This window comes from Branchiostoma belcheri, unplaced genomic scaffold (assembly GCF_001625305.1).
Source record: "Branchiostoma belcheri isolate BF01 breed outbred unplaced genomic scaffold, Haploidv18h27 scaffold17, whole genome shotgun sequence".
Classification (NCBI taxonomy): domain Eukaryota; kingdom Metazoa; phylum Chordata; class Leptocardii; order Amphioxiformes; family Branchiostomatidae; genus Branchiostoma; species Branchiostoma belcheri.
The window spans coordinates 1,912,818-1,928,847 of NW_017803157.1; the positions used below are offsets into that span (position 1 = coordinate 1,912,818).

At 39.4% G+C, this 16,030-nt stretch overlaps 1 protein-coding gene across 1 annotated transcript in view; it reads right to left on the bottom strand.

Annotated features, from left to right (window-relative positions):
• Positions 1-15,782, bottom strand: part of LOC109466589 (cadherin-23-like) — a 38,068-nt gene extending 22,286 nt beyond the window's left edge. The window contains 21 exon segments of the mRNA XM_019764320.1: positions 1,146-1,282; positions 1,923-2,096; positions 2,508-2,732; positions 3,129-3,264; positions 3,664-3,838; positions 4,474-4,627; positions 5,095-5,229; positions 5,509-5,581; positions 5,936-6,181; positions 6,668-6,905; positions 7,323-7,393; positions 7,757-7,921; positions 8,437-8,589; positions 9,133-9,318; positions 9,733-9,845; positions 10,184-10,265; positions 11,914-12,018; positions 12,325-12,417; positions 12,763-12,852; positions 13,504-13,634; positions 15,728-15,782. Coding sequence (XP_019619879.1) covers positions 1,146-1,282; positions 1,923-2,096; positions 2,508-2,732; positions 3,129-3,264; positions 3,664-3,838; positions 4,474-4,627; positions 5,095-5,229; positions 5,509-5,581; positions 5,936-6,181; positions 6,668-6,905; positions 7,323-7,393; positions 7,757-7,921; positions 8,437-8,589; positions 9,133-9,318; positions 9,733-9,845; positions 10,184-10,265; positions 11,914-12,018; positions 12,325-12,417; positions 12,763-12,852; positions 13,504-13,634; positions 15,728-15,782 — 2,937 coding nt within the window.
• Between the last annotated feature and the right edge of the window lie 248 nt (positions 15,783-16,030).

A 16,030-nucleotide genomic window follows, 5' to 3' on the forward strand; every position in this document is an offset into this window, starting at 1 on the left:
GTCATAGTTTAGACCCCACAGGCCGGTAATACCCTGAACAGGGAGACCCCAATGAAATTGCTGCAGTTCATACCAATGTCGCTAGAGGCGCTCCTGCACACGTAGTCACATGACGTAAAGTAGCCAATCGTGGATTGTTTTACTTTCTGACCAATCAGATGCGATGTTCTGGAACCATGTTGGCTCAGTCATTTGTTTTGTTCTCCTGCATGGCGGGAGCCTCATGGCGTACAAAATTTGTGGCGGAAGCTTAAATTGTTTGAGAAAGCTGGAACTTTGGATCAAGGCAGAATCTAGGTACAGTACATGTAAAATTGAATAAATTTTGTCCCCTTTAAAGTTAAAATTGCTTGTGAGAGTTAACATTCGTGTCATGTTTTAGAGTACATATGATGATGGTGGAACTTGGAAGTAACATGCTAAAACTTGTTTTCTGCATTTTGCTCGTGTACGAAAAGATTATCAACCCAATGGTGTGGATAGCAAATAAAACACAATACGGTACATCCTCTCTTGTCTTTTGTTTCTTTCCCAGTATTTTCGTAACTAAAGCAGTCTGGATTTCACACTACATGGCTGTATGGCAGGTAGTATCAAATTTTTATTTTTATTTTTTTTTCGCCCGCCCGCTCCATTTTTTTTCTACAAAAATCCGTTAACCAAGAAAATAAATTGGTGTGGCCAGAATGCTATTTGGAAATTTTGCATTGATTACACAAATAATGTCTAAACTTACATACTATATACCATTCTGTATCTGTATAGCCGGTATAACCGCCCTTCGGCATAACACACCAGCTTCGCAGGCACGCGGTGCGGCGGCAGCTGGCTATATTACATCAAACAACTTGTTACACTCAATCAATCATCAATGCTATTGATGTGCATTTCAAACAAATATAACTCAGCTGGTCTCAATGTGATTAGTCTTTAAAGAACCTTCAACATTTGATTTAATTTCAATTTATTTAATCCCACAAAATCGTACAAAAGCGAGAAATGCTAATGAATCCCTGAATTATGTATTCGATTTTTAGCAGACATGAGTTTTCAAATATCAGCCATTATCACTATCATTGTAGTCTTACTGCACAATGTAAAAGACTTTTTCAAGCGTAGAGTCCTTAGCATCTCTTAACACCCACCGATGTGGAATGAACAGAGAACCTGCCCCCTCCCCCTGTCACGTTGTAGAAGATGTTTCCATTCTCTCCTGAATCTGCATCAGACGCTGACACATTCAGGATGACATCACCAACACTGGTGTCTTCTGGGATAGATACTGCAGCCAACAAGACAAGATAACCAATAATTTAGCCTGCGTACCATCCTGGTTAGTTTACGTCCACTCCCACAGTCGCTAGGTAGGTAGCGATTGGGGAGTGGACGTAAACTAACCAGGATGGTATCCAGGCTACAAATAATTTCCATTGCAACCTGTTCTGTATAATGTTCTTTCATACAAAACAACTCCTAAGATAGTGGGGCCTCAGGAACATTACATCATTATAATTATAGCTCTCTGGCTATGAAACACAAATGGGCAAGTAGTACAGTTTACTAACTCTCGGGATTCAAACCTGCACTGAACATGGGCTGCCATCTTACGAACCCAATGCTAAAGGCTAAAAAAAATTACTCTGGTGATCCCTGTCTCCCACACTGTCAATCTTGAGAGAACTATTCTACCATCAACTGTTGAACTTTGGAACAATCTTCTGAAGGAAACTGCTATGATCAGGGACAGACAGAGATTTAAATGTGAAGTTGATTCTTTCCTCAGCGCTAAACTTTGACAGCGTTTGACAGCAAGATCAAACATAGATAAAAAAGGTTCTGGTTGGACTGGTAAGTTGGCAGTGCTTGAACCCTGTTACAGCTACCGGTATCTCAACTGAGAAACAGTAGATTTAGAGTCCCACCTCTGTAGAAATCCTCCCGGAAGACAGGACTGTTGTCATTGATGTCCACAATCTGGATACTGACAGGAGTTGAGGTTGATAGTGGAGGGTTCCCGTCATCTGTGGCGTTCACAGTTAGGTTCACCCACCTCACCCCCATCTCATAGTCCACTGGTCTGGCCACAGTAACAACACCTGGGGGAGGAACAAAGCAAAATAAGTTTCAAACAAGAAATCACAAAAATTCAGAATTCCAGATATCATAGTTACAGTATGTATTTTAGGTTTTCATGAATGTATTGGAACAACCAAGAAGGTTGCAGGAAGTGCATTAATCAGGACTATATAGGCTACAAACTGTGCAGGGTTGAAGGGTTGGCTCATGCAGTCCTTGGCTGTTGGCTCATGCATGATGCCAGATTTTGTGAAATTCAAGTTTTTAATCAGACAGCGTATTCTAGGATTATACCATTTCAGCTTACCTCAGAATTTTTAAAGACATACATGTAATTTCCTAAGTTTACTTAATATCCCATGGCATATTTTAATGATTCTGCCCACAAAATGATCATCGTTGTTACTTGCTTCTACATGATTGTTTCTTACCTGTTACATTGTCTATGGCAAAGTAGTCTTGACTGTCCCCGATTAACTGGTAAGTGATGACAGCCCAGGGCGAGTCAGGGTCTTCTGCACTGACAGTGAGAACAGAGATGCCCCGGCCTGTCTCCTCCAGCATGGACAGTTGGTAGTAGGGGGTGAGGGCGGTATGGGGGGGTCTGAACACTGGGGGGTTGTCATTCCGGTCCTCAATGAAAATGGCAACCAGAGCTGTAGTTGAAAGATATAGGTGAGCACTTAGCAAGGCATCAGTAAATAGTGCACAGTGTACAGTGAACTATGTAAAATTGAAACTTCATTGTACAGTAAACCAGTCATATTAACCCTGATGAAGAAGACAGAATGATCAGAAATGCCAACTCGTGTTAAACATGTGAATGAAAGAACTTTACTATACACTTACCAAGGCTGCAGAAATCACTATACTTTCAGCATTCTCATTGTTTATTATGGATAATTAAGATAGTGAGGGAAGATTTGGTGTCAGCTACTCTGATCTGTTACATTTTACAATGTTCTACTTCTATTTTTTTAAGCAAGACCAAGAAGCAAATGTCAAGATATTGGTACATAATCTTTATGGATTTTAAAGACATAACTGTTTACCTGTTGCAGTTTGTCCAGTGGTTTCAGCCTCAGTGTCCACGGCTAGAACAGTGAGCTCAAACATGGCTGCCGTTTCCCTGTCCAGGGCCCTCCCCACTGTCACCACACCAGTGGTAGAGTCCACTTCAAACCAATCCTAACAACAGCAGAACATTCAGCACCACTTAGAGAACCGATTGACATTCACATTTTTTTTTTCATGACAAAACTCGTGGAGATACCATCCAGGTATGTACATGTCTTGATCTTGATACTGTACTGTGTAACACGCAGGGGAATATGTTGTATGTTGTAACATATTCCAGCTAATGAGAATGAACAGAAATTATGATGGCCTGCTATTTTCAGACATTAAAAATTTGAGCTCCAAACTTTTACCAGTTACTGTTATCAGATAGATTTGCTGACTTTCTTATTTCTGCACCTGCCACCACTGCAAACATATAGTTCTGTGAACACCTCAATTTTTCTCAAACCCCAAACTTTTGCTTAAGTGAATTACAGTACATGGCAAGTACATGTAGCTACAACCTACCTCAAATGTCTCGTTTGTATCACTGAAGACTGAGTTGTTAAGAATTGCTCCATTCCAGGCCCTAACAAAGTACGGCCTGATAGGAAGGTACTGGATGTCAGACGTGTTGTCTGCGTCGCTGGCGTTTAACTGTGCCACCTGCCAACCCACCAGGGTATCTTCTGGTACGGCAGCACTGGGGGAAGAATAAGCAAGAAAATTAGAAAGGTAATATTTGCAAAGCAAATGCCTAATGTTTACCTTTGCACATGGTCTGCTCTGTTAATTCTTACTCAAACACATTCATCTACATGTATGGTCATACAGGAGTCTAAATCTCTCCTTCTATAAAATTGCAACATGATGTAACCCAACACAAGTTACCATAGTGACAGAAATCTGGTTCAGGTCATTGGCCTTATTTGTTTGGGGAAGAAGAAGATGAAGAATAAACAGAGCAAAAACAATATCCTATCAAGGTAAACATAACAAATTCTAAAACAGAACCATCATCATGGTATCAAAATCGTATGTCACCTATGTCAAGAGTCACCGTGCCGTAACTCCCATACAGTACCCATTTTTAATTGGGGTATAACAAAATCAAAAAGGAAGGAAAACTAGACAAGATAGACAAGAGGTTTCCTAACTATTTTCTTTCTTTTTTTTTAACTTTTCAATTTTACTGATTCAGAGACATAGACAGAGGAAAGGGGACAGAAAAAGGATGTGTCAAGCTACCCACGACAGGTTACAGTCCAAGTGCTCCCACCAACTTGACACATCAAAATAAAATAATGACATAAAAGACAGACATTTCCCATACAGTACCTGATGAAAGGTTGAAGGAACTTTGGCGCTTTGTTGTTCCCCTCCAATATCCTGATGACGAGGTTAGCTGTACCAGACCTGGCCGGTGCTCCGAAGTCTGTGGCGATCACGAGCAGCCGGTACTCATCCACCAAGTCCTGGTCAAACTGGCTGCCTGTTAGAGACAGTACTCAACATCAGCTTGATCCAACTTACATTGTAGGTAAGAATAGAATTTGCCCCAAAACCTCCATAACACATGGACATACAACGTAGCCAACTCTGGTCAATAACATTGCATGTACACATGTAGCATCACATGTTTGTATTAGGTAATAGTTATGAATTATGGTAAGTAGTAGTACATGTAGTTCTGTCTCGAAAGATGATGGTAGCACTCTAGGTCTGGTGTTGTGGCCGTGTGCAGCATCTAGTGTGGCTATTTTTGTCTGCATGGCAGTCCTGGTGTCAGTTGGGATTCAAGAAGGTTGCAATATTTTGTGGCGGCATCTTATACCTCGTATAAGGATGAACTGAACTAAATATGCCTATGCACAAGATGCATCACACAGCATTTTACAAACACATCTAGGTATACATCATTACTATCACCAGTAAGCAGTTTCAATAGCCTACATGTACCTGCAGCCACAGTGACCAGTCCTGTCCTGGGTTCAATGTTGAACAGCTGGCTGTGTTCACCGACCAGGGAGTAAACCAGCGCCTGGTTGGGCCCAGAGTCAGCATCCGTGGCACGTACCTGGACTATGGTGGCACCTGGAGGGGTTCAAACATCAAAACATGTAATTCTGTAGCACAACTAGGCTGCAACATAGCCTAATTGACATTGCTGTAGAACAGATAGCTACATTAAAGTTTATTCTTTTACGGCTCTCGGTGGCAAATGTGCAGATGATGGTGCACCAAATCTGTAGTGTGTTTTTGGCACACATTTTGACAGATTAGCCTAAGAGGCTAAAGGGCATAAATTCCATCAGACAAGTTAATGCAAAGACAATTGGAGATGAATGTGAACAAAGGACTCCAATTTCTCACCTGTCTCAACCACTTCTACAATCTCCACCCTGTATTCATCTTCCTCAAATATGGGTTCGTTGTCATTCGCATCCTGCATCAGAAATAACAACCGTGAGTATTGGTAAGAAATCTGACACCTTGCACCATTAGCTATATTTTGAATGGCTGTAGACCATTGAAAATTAAGCAGACTTTTGATCTCAGGAAGAAATTGTTTGAAGCTGTCTACACTAATGGCCTTTTACCTTATAAGTTATTTGCAAAGATAAACAATGTAATTTGAAAACTGTTACCAACAGTAGTAATGTAATACAGTCTTGTAGCTTGAAGCAAGTAATTTATAGGTACTTTAGAATTTCAAATCTTTTCAACTGTGTATAGCATTACTGTATACAATTGTATCAGGAAATTGAGCAACAATATTCCAGGTGTCCCAAAAACATACCATGATGAACACAGTGACATTAGCCAAGGTACTGAGCGGTGGTGTCCCACTATCCTTTGCAACCACCTCCAGTCGTATCTCTGGCTTCCCATTGGTCCTCACAACATCTTCAAAATCTATGGCTTCCGTGATTGACAGGAGTCCTGTAGTCTCCCCGATGTTGAAGTGGTTGGCAAAGTTGGTGGCGTTGGACAGAGTGTAACTCTCTATTCTGTTGTTAATTTCTGATCCATCGTAGTCTGTGGCCTGGACAAACAGCAAGAGTGTTTAAGTTGTTGTATACTGTTACATAATATATTTGGGAATAATATAAAATATATGAATTAAGAAAAGGAACAACAACTCTAATTCATTAGTGCTTACAACCTTATCCTGCAGCCTGGTACCCCAAGAGCACTCACATCTGCAGTATACAGGTCTAGATGCTGAGCATCAATGTTGTACATGTCAGATATAAAATTAATGTGTTCATTAGACATTCTGAGAAGGCCTAAGTAACACAATTTAGTAATAACTATATAATTCAAATCTTATGGTACCTTAAAGGATTATAAGTGTTGATGTTACTTTTACAGAATGATGTGAATTTTGAGTCATGTACTGTGACATGTACAGGAATCTGAGAAACTTCACTCAAATCACTTATCTCAAATAAAAGACAGTACACTAAAAAGAAAATCCAAATGCCTCTGGGCATTCAACAAACTTGAAAAAGAGGTTTGTCGTACTCACATGCACAAACATCCACTCAGGCATGTGCAGGCTGTTCTCCTCTATGTAGACCTGATATTCTTGGATCAGAAAAACTGGCTGGACATCGTTGTAGTCCAGAACTGTGATCTCTACAGGGACAGTGGTGAGCAGACCTGGACCATCCTCAGCCTGGGCGATCAGGTAATATTTGGGATTGTCCTCATAATCCAGCGACCCTGCTAGTGTGATGATCCCAGAGACTGGGTCGATGGCAAATCTGGAAAATGGAAGGAAGATAATCATGGTCTACTTTTAAATCTACAGCCCTTTGGTAACTGATACTACTGATACTGATACTGTTTATTCACATTGATTGGCAGCCATATGCATTGTTGGCTGAATTGCACAAGTGATTACATATTAAAAAACTTGAAAGAGATACACATTAAAAAGTACGACATTGACGATTAAAATCAAGTAGATTAAAAATTTTATTGTGGTAAAAAAATGGTAATTGACAGGTCCTTATAATAGCACTGCTCACCTCTGCCATAGTTTCAGCTATAAGATCTGATATCAATATTCAATATCAAATTTAACATTATATCAAACAGTATGATGCTATACAACGATTGTAAAATTGTACTTCAATGACATCTATGCTTTAAACAACATAAAGGTTCACTGTTCCAACCTTTCTGATCCAGCTCCATGTAGAGAATACCGGATTGTCCTGTAGTCAGGCACTGTGTCATAGTCCATTGCCTGGAAATATGTATTACAATGATTGTACATTAGACCATAGAGTTTAGCTCTCAATACAGATCTTAACTTTTCTGTGCGCCAGGGCTGATAAGCCAACCTAGACACTATATACAGCAACAATGCCAGACCTACATGTAGGGGACTATCATTATCTTTTGAGATGGAAGGATGCCTACTACTGCATGCATCATATGAAAGCGACAGCTGTAGATCAACCAGAATTTCTGTCAGCGGTAAAATAAGTATCATATTTTACATGCACATGATTGTGAATTTACCATTCTTCATCCACCATGATCGCAAATAAAATGTATTTATCATATATTTGTCACCTATTATCAGATTCTGTAAGCTTATACTGACCAGCACAGCAGTAACATAGGTGTCAGGAACAGCTGCCTCGCTGACCTCCCCTGTGTACAGCTCGTGGTTGAAGATCGGTGCGTTGTCATTCTGGTCCTCCAGCAGAATGTTCACAAACGCCGTGTCTGAGAACTGTTCATTGGTGGCTGTTTCCACTGCCACAATCTGGAATGGTTTTTGACTCCTTAATTAGTTTGGCTAAGTACTACTCTAGGGCATATTCGCTTATCAATGAGATTTGCTCTAGATCTTTGCACAGCCAATTACACTAATACTTGGCTACAGTACAATACTTGGTACAATACTTGGCTTCTCTGCCATGACCACTGGAAGATTTACTCAACTTTCCATTGGCTAAAATGATTTGAGATTTTCTCAAACATTGATGAAGTTTAGACATCCAGGTAAACAATACTCAATACTCATAGGCATTATAAACTCTACTGGACTCCACTACAATTTGTCTTTACATCAGGGCCCATCACCCTTCATTCAACCGCGACAGGGGCTGACATCATTTACCAGATATATGTACCTTTGGCCCACACTTTACCTCCTATCAGGCGGCCTGTTGTACTAGGTAGGGGGAAACCATTAGACCCCTGAAGACAGCCTGCCCCAACTTCATGTACTATACCCCAACCACAATTAGATTAGATACCATGATGTTACTGCCTTACCCTGAGTGTGAAGTTATCCATGGTCTCGTAGTCCAGTAGTGAGGAGTTGGTGATGTAGACCTGGATGTCTGCTGACCCCTCAAGCTCAGTGGGTGTGATGCTAAACGCTCCCCAGTCATCATCCAAGTAGACCTGAAGTTTACTGTTATCACCCTTATGGACAACAGAGAAAAGCTGCATTATGTAACATAACACGGTGATGGAACATTTTCTAGTCATTTCAGAATTACAAAATAAGTTGAATCAACCCTGCTCCATTGCAAATAAGTGCCATTTAGGAAGAGTAGGTGACAAAATCTGATGCCTTAAAAGCTGGTAACACAGCTGCCAGTCATGTTTGTTTACTGGTAATTTGTGGTGGCACCACAATTTTGGTGCAAAAATGTTACATAATGCCCCTTTAAAGCCCTAGGCACATCATATATCACGATACGCCTAAGATATTTTCTCCACAATTAGCACGCAGTACATCATAGGTTTGAGAAGTAACTTGTGCTGTAGCAATAGTTTGTTAGAAATGTTTCGTCTCAAATCTACATGATAGGCATTGCAGAATCATTGCAGAAAACCATCCATGAATCAGAACTCCTAGACTAGTTTAAAGGACATTCGAATTCATCATTGACAATTTGTATATTTTCAGAACCGATGACAATATCTAGTAGTAATTAGCAGTGAAAGTAAGTGAAAGTTTACCTCATCCAGGTCTGCCACAAAGATGTTGAGATTGGGGAGAGGGACGCCCTCTGGGTAGTTTTCAGGGAAGCTCCCTACGTAGGAGTGGCGGTCAAAAGTGGGCTCCTCGTCATTGACGTCTTCAATAGTAATGGTAACAATGGTGGACGTGGCCTGGCCTGCCACGCCATTCTTGTCCTCGGTAGCCTGAAATACATAGTACAAGGAAGGATTAAACTAAACTTTTGTAAAGCGTAAAATTCAGATGGCATCCGCCATCTTTCTTCAGCTACTGACGAGGGCAGTCACATGACCCAAGGGTTAAAAGGTGAGCACAGGTCACGGGAGCCTAAAATACATTCATTGACAAGTATAAGGCGTTATACATGCAGTGATCAATAAATATTATAGCAACAGAAAAATCAATATCAATATACAGTCTGGTAGGTTAATGGCAAGACTTTAGAATTCAGTGTGAGAAGGAAGCAGGCTAAAGAGTTTGTTTGTCTATTACTTTTTGCATGCTGAATTTTGAGGCTTTAATATACTGCATGCATAGGGTATTTTTGATTAAGTGCCATAAGCTATATATATGAAATTGTAGGTTTAAAACAGGCTCACAGTAATGGTCAGCTGCCATATGCCAAACTTATCCAGGAAGGCATCCCTGTCCAGTGGACGGGCAACAGTGATCTCTCCTGTTGTAGCACTGATCAGGAAAAAATTCCCATCATCTGTGGGAAAACAATAGTCAGCAGTGTCACTGAAGGATGTATAATATCGTTAACCAATAAAAGTTATATTCATATTTTATTTACCTCCGTTAAAAAAGGTGGTATTGTTTTGGGTGACAGCACAAGGATGGAGGAAATTACTTAACCACAAAAGGTCTGAGACACAGGAAGTTAGGTCCAAGAAGCTGACTCGGAGCCAGGAGTAAGTATTGGCCCAGATGGCAGTGGGAAAATCCATAGTGAGGTAGGCAGAGACATTCACACCAACAGATAATTCATTTATTTCACAAAACCTCCAAACTTTTGATGGAGGAATGAAGTCTCTTGTTGGTACTTACTTCCACCACTTATTGAGTAGCCAATGGGATTGCCGACTCCCCTGTCTCCGTCAACAGCAGCTGTTGTCACGACTGAAAAACCCTGAAAACAACATACAGAAGCAGTTTACACTTCTAACATTAGCCATTCATGTACACGCACCTACAAACATACATACATAACAGACCTGTCCTTGGTGCTGAACACTATCCATCCATGCATACAACCATTCAGAACTGTCCTTGGTGCTGAACACTATCCATACATCTATATATACACACACCTACAAACATGCATACATAACAGACCTGTCCTTGGTGCTGAACTCTAGCTATCCATACATACACACAGACCTGTCCTTGGTGCTGAACACTATCCATCCATCCATACATACATACATACAGAACAGACCTGTCCTTGGTGCTGGACACTATCCATACATACATACTTACAGAACAGACCTGTCCTTGGTGCTGAACACTATCCATACATACAGACCTACAAACATACATACATCTGCACATACAGAACAGACCTGTACTTGGTGCTGAAAACTATCAATTTATACAAAAATGTACCTACTTTACCATACATACAATATACATGCATACATACAGAACAGATCTGTCCTTGGTGCTGAACACTATCCATACATCCATATATACACACCTACATACATACATACAGAACAGATCTGTCCTTGGTGCTGAACACTATCCATACATCCATATATATACACACCTACATACATACATACAGAAAAGATCTGTCCTTGGTGCTGAATACTATCCATGCATCAATCCATGCATACAACTTTTCAGATCTGTCCTTGGTGCTGAACACTATCCATACATCCATATATATACACACCTACATACATACATACAGAAAAGATCTGTCCTTGGTGCTGAATACTATCCATGCACCCATCCATGCCTACAACCATTCAGATCTGTCCTTGGTGCTGAACACTATCCATACATCCATATATACACACCTACATACATACATACAGAACAGATCTGTCCTTGGTGCTGAATACTATCCATGCATCCATCCATGCCTACAACCATTCAGATCTGTCCTTGGTGCTGAACACTGTCCAAACAAAATACATACCTGCAAACATACAGAAAGCTTCTTACCACAGGCACATTTTCTTGAAGGGTGACTTCGTATGTCCCAACCTCAAACACAGGCGGTTCATCCTCTGTGTCTCTGACATGTACCAACAGGATGGTTGAGCTGGTCCGCCCTCCCCCATCCTGTAGCATTCAGTGGGAAAACACCAATGTCATTGTTGTTTCATTTGTTTAGAAACAATCCTTGCAGCTTCTACAAATGTAGGCCCTCTAGGAGCTGGCCTCTTGCTCCCAACTCTTCCTCCATATTGCATGATCCAAGGCCTGAGACTTCTGCCACCCTTATACTACTTACATTTGAGTTATTCTCTGATATTCTCATCTAAAACTGCACCAGGTCCTGATACATAATTATTTACTTACAATAGGCTTTGGGTCATTTCAACTTGAGAAGAACTGGCCCAATTCTTGTTGATAGGCACTTTGATTTAACTTGCATACAGTGTTGTTTGAAGTATTCAGAAAGTCTGTATTATTAAGTTCTTTTATCATCTTTACTGTGAGACCTCATGTTGGAGTGACCATACACAGATCAATCCAACAATATCAGCAATATTAGCCAATAATTAATAATTATTATCTGATTCAGTTTATCAATTCAAACTTACAGTACAGTTGATGAGCATCCAATAGGCAGGCAGGAACTCGTAGTCTAGTGGTTTACTGAGCAGGATCAGTCCTGAGATTGGGTCAATATTAAACCAATCACATCCCTGAAAAACACAGGCAATAACAATGGTCAAATGTAAGCCTTATTTTTCATTATAGATAGAAATGTAAGATTGAAATGTGAGATTCTGTAACTACTCTATATTTTATTGTTTTGAGATAACCAAGTCAGAATTGTTTCCTGTATCATACATTCAAAGTCACTTGTGAATTTAATGTTAATGATTTTTATATATTCTTTTTTCCAGATATTTAGGAAGTTAAGACAGTACCCATGAACTTCTGCATTTGGATGTAAAAGCCGTGTTGTTTCTAACTGTTAAATATCTACTGAGTAAGTAAATGCTCACCCCTCCACAAGAAAATTGATACGCCCCACCAGGCCCTGAATCCGGATCTTCCACCTCAATCCCAAGGAAGACAGGAAAGCCAACCCTGTAATCCTACAGCAAATAAAAACATGAGATTGTAACTAATATGCATATCATTTAAAATTTTTATTGATTGAAAGTTGCTTTCCCATTCAGTACATCTATTCAGCAAATTAAACATATCCACATATTTTGTTCTTGATATAAGAATATGATAAAGAATTTAATCTGTATCTGTATCTGTACAGCTAGTATAATTGCCTTTTGGCTTCGCAGGAATGCAGCTGGCTACATTGCACTGAACGATTTGTTACAACTAATCCTTGAACATCTAACTCTAATCATGCTTACTGAATGTCAACAATCAAAATAAAACAAGTGTAGTTCATTTGCTCTAAAGAAAAGTACATTTCGTACCTCATCCAGTGTGACAATATAGGGAGTAGACAGGAACTTTGGGTCGTTATCATTGACATCCGATACCCTGATGGTTGCTGTGTAGGAGACCTGAAAATTATCGGAAGTACCATGAGGATGATATGTGATTATTATTAATACCATTGACATTAAAGATCATGATTTTATATTCCAGTTTGTCTTTAAAGTCTTTGAAATTGTAGAACACAGATTAAAAGATGAACTTACAAAGTTGAGATCAGGAGAGTTGTCAGTCGCAGTAACTCTGACTTCAAAGCTGTCCTCTTTCTGTATGGGAGTAAGAATTTGTAGTGTTTGGGAGTAACATTATGATTGCTTCTACATACATTGTTTTGATATTCAAACCTGGCTAACCCACACCTTAAAAGTCAAGAAATAAGAGATTGTAGACCACAGGGAAGTGGTTTGGGTTAACTTTTCAGGCACGTATTGGAACTGTTGAGGGGATTGTATATTATTACATACAGTCAACCACTTCCTGAATTCATCCACTTACTGCCCAATTACTCCCACCAAGCATATGCTGGGTCCTTGTCAATCAAGTAACTAAATATCCACCCCCTCTCCCTTTAACCATCTCTGCTGGACAAGCATATACACAAACCAACAATCAAACCCAACCAAAAATTATAATACTGAGTTTGTAGTTGCTACTCAGAGGAGATAAGCATAGATTACACAGACTGTAAATGGATTAAGAGAGGGTTAAATGATCCTTACCTCCCTGTCTAACTCTTTGATCAGGATGACCCTTCCTGTGACCTGATCCACACCCAGAAACTCTGACTCGATACTGAAGTAAACATTGTCCTGATCTGGGTCTGTGGCCTCCAAGGTGAAGACTGTTGTTCCTAGGAGTACAATCGGAGAGAGGAATATAATGTTTTACATTCAGCAACTTAAACATATATTTTATTAGAGTGTGTTATAGAATACTTGTAACTACAGCATCAAAGTAGATGACATGGTTACAACTGCAATAATGAACCGTAGCAGTATTATGATGATACCAACAAGAATTATTAAAGTAAAAATTATTATAAAATATGTGTAAGTATTTAAGTCTGAAAAGATACAGCTAACCTCAGAAAGCATCACTGATTATGTCTAAAGAATTATATTGATTGTGCATTTTTGTACTAGGGGGAAACATTATCAACTCATTAACAATTTGCTTGATGACAAGCTAAGTGCCAACTAAGGAAATATATTATGTACATGTAATTAAAATTAATACTCAACCAATGGATGTGTCCTCTGCCAGTGCAAGCCCATCAAACTCATCAAAGTTGGTAAATTGTGGAGAGGCCGTTCCTCTTACTGAAAAAAATGACAAAGCAATGAATTGGATTCTGTACTAGCAGCAACCATAAATATCAAAATACATACAGAATAGACCTGTCCTTGGTGCTAAATGCCATCCATCCATCCATCCATCCATCCATCCATACATACATACATACATACATACATACATACATACATACTACATAGCGGTACATTTGTACATACATAACGGATCTGTCCTTGGTGCTGAACGCTATTCTATACCTTCAAACATAAAGAACAAGCCTGTCCTTCATTGAACACTATCCATCCGCCCATCCATCCATCCATCCATCCATCCATCCATCCATCCATCCATCCATCCATCCATCCATCCATCCATCCATCCATCCATCCATCCATCCATCCATCCATCCATCCATCCATCCTTCCATCCATCCATTAACCCATGTTACACATATAACAGATCTGTCCTTGGTGCTGAACACTATCAATCAATACATACATTGTACATACATACATACACATACATACATACATACATACATACATACAGACAGACATACATAAAAGACCTGTCCTTGGTGCTGAACACTATCCATCCATCCATCCATCCCTCCATCCATATATACATACATACATACATTTGTACATAACAGATCTGTCCTTGCTGAACACTATCCATGCATACAAAATGTACATACATACAGACCTAGAAACATACAGGCCTGTCCTTGGTGTTGAACACTATTATCCATCCATCCATCAATCCATCCATCCATCCATACACACAGACATACACACACACACACACACACACACACACACACACACACACACACACACACAGATCTGTCCTTGGTGCTGAACAATAGCCATCCATCCATCCATCCATACATACATACATAGTATTACATACATACATACATACATACATTCATACATACAGACATAATGTTACATACAGAACAGACCTGTTCTTTTGTTTAATGTAATGTTCATTGTTTTTTCTTTCCATGCAATGAATTTGAAAAAATAATCTACTAGTATTAGCCCAAGACATAGTCTTCATGCATGGCCTTAGGCCACACCAATTTCATTTCTTGGTTAACGGATTTTTCTAGAAAAATAATGGAGCGGGCGGGCAAAAATAAAATAAAAATAAAAACAGGCCTAGGCATCCTATTATGGCCCACAATGGTACGATAGGAGCCATGAAGTCAACACACCAGGCTGGTTCAAAATTTAAACAATGAATTTTTAACTTTTAATGATACCACTGCATTGAAAGATGGAATAACTGTAACAACTAGGAAGAAAAGGACTGTTTTCAACTGTTCAGGGCAAAATATGAGCATTTTGCAGTTGATTCTGAATTTTTATTTTTATTTGCAAATCAGAAAAAAATGAAGCGTGTGAGTCCGTTAACCAAGAAATTAAATTGGTGTGGCCTTAGCTATGTGAACTGTTGCCATTTGCAAAGAATGAATCACACCACAGCCCTGACAGCACGGACATGAATGTTTTATGACCACATTTTTGTACCAGGTACAGCTAACGCAACCTATGATGACTAACAATTTACTAAATCATAATTATAATGATTAAAAGGAAATTTTAAAATAAGACTTAACATCAATTATACTTGCATTCTTACCTGGAATAAACTGAGCCAGTTGCACTGCCAGAGTTAGGATGACTTTCAAAAACATCTTCATCAACTCAGGCCACCATTTCTTGTACACGCAGTATCTGAGTCAGGTGAAGGGAGATGTTGTAAAATGCTAGAAAAATCTGGGAAACATAAACTCTCTATTGTGATGCATTAGACATATATTAGATAATGTAACGTTACCTAAAGTAGTTACTGTAACAGAAAATGCAGAATTATATAATAAAGGTTTCTGGTTATTTTAGTGTACACAAATTTATCTGGAGCCTACTACCACCTAAATTTTTG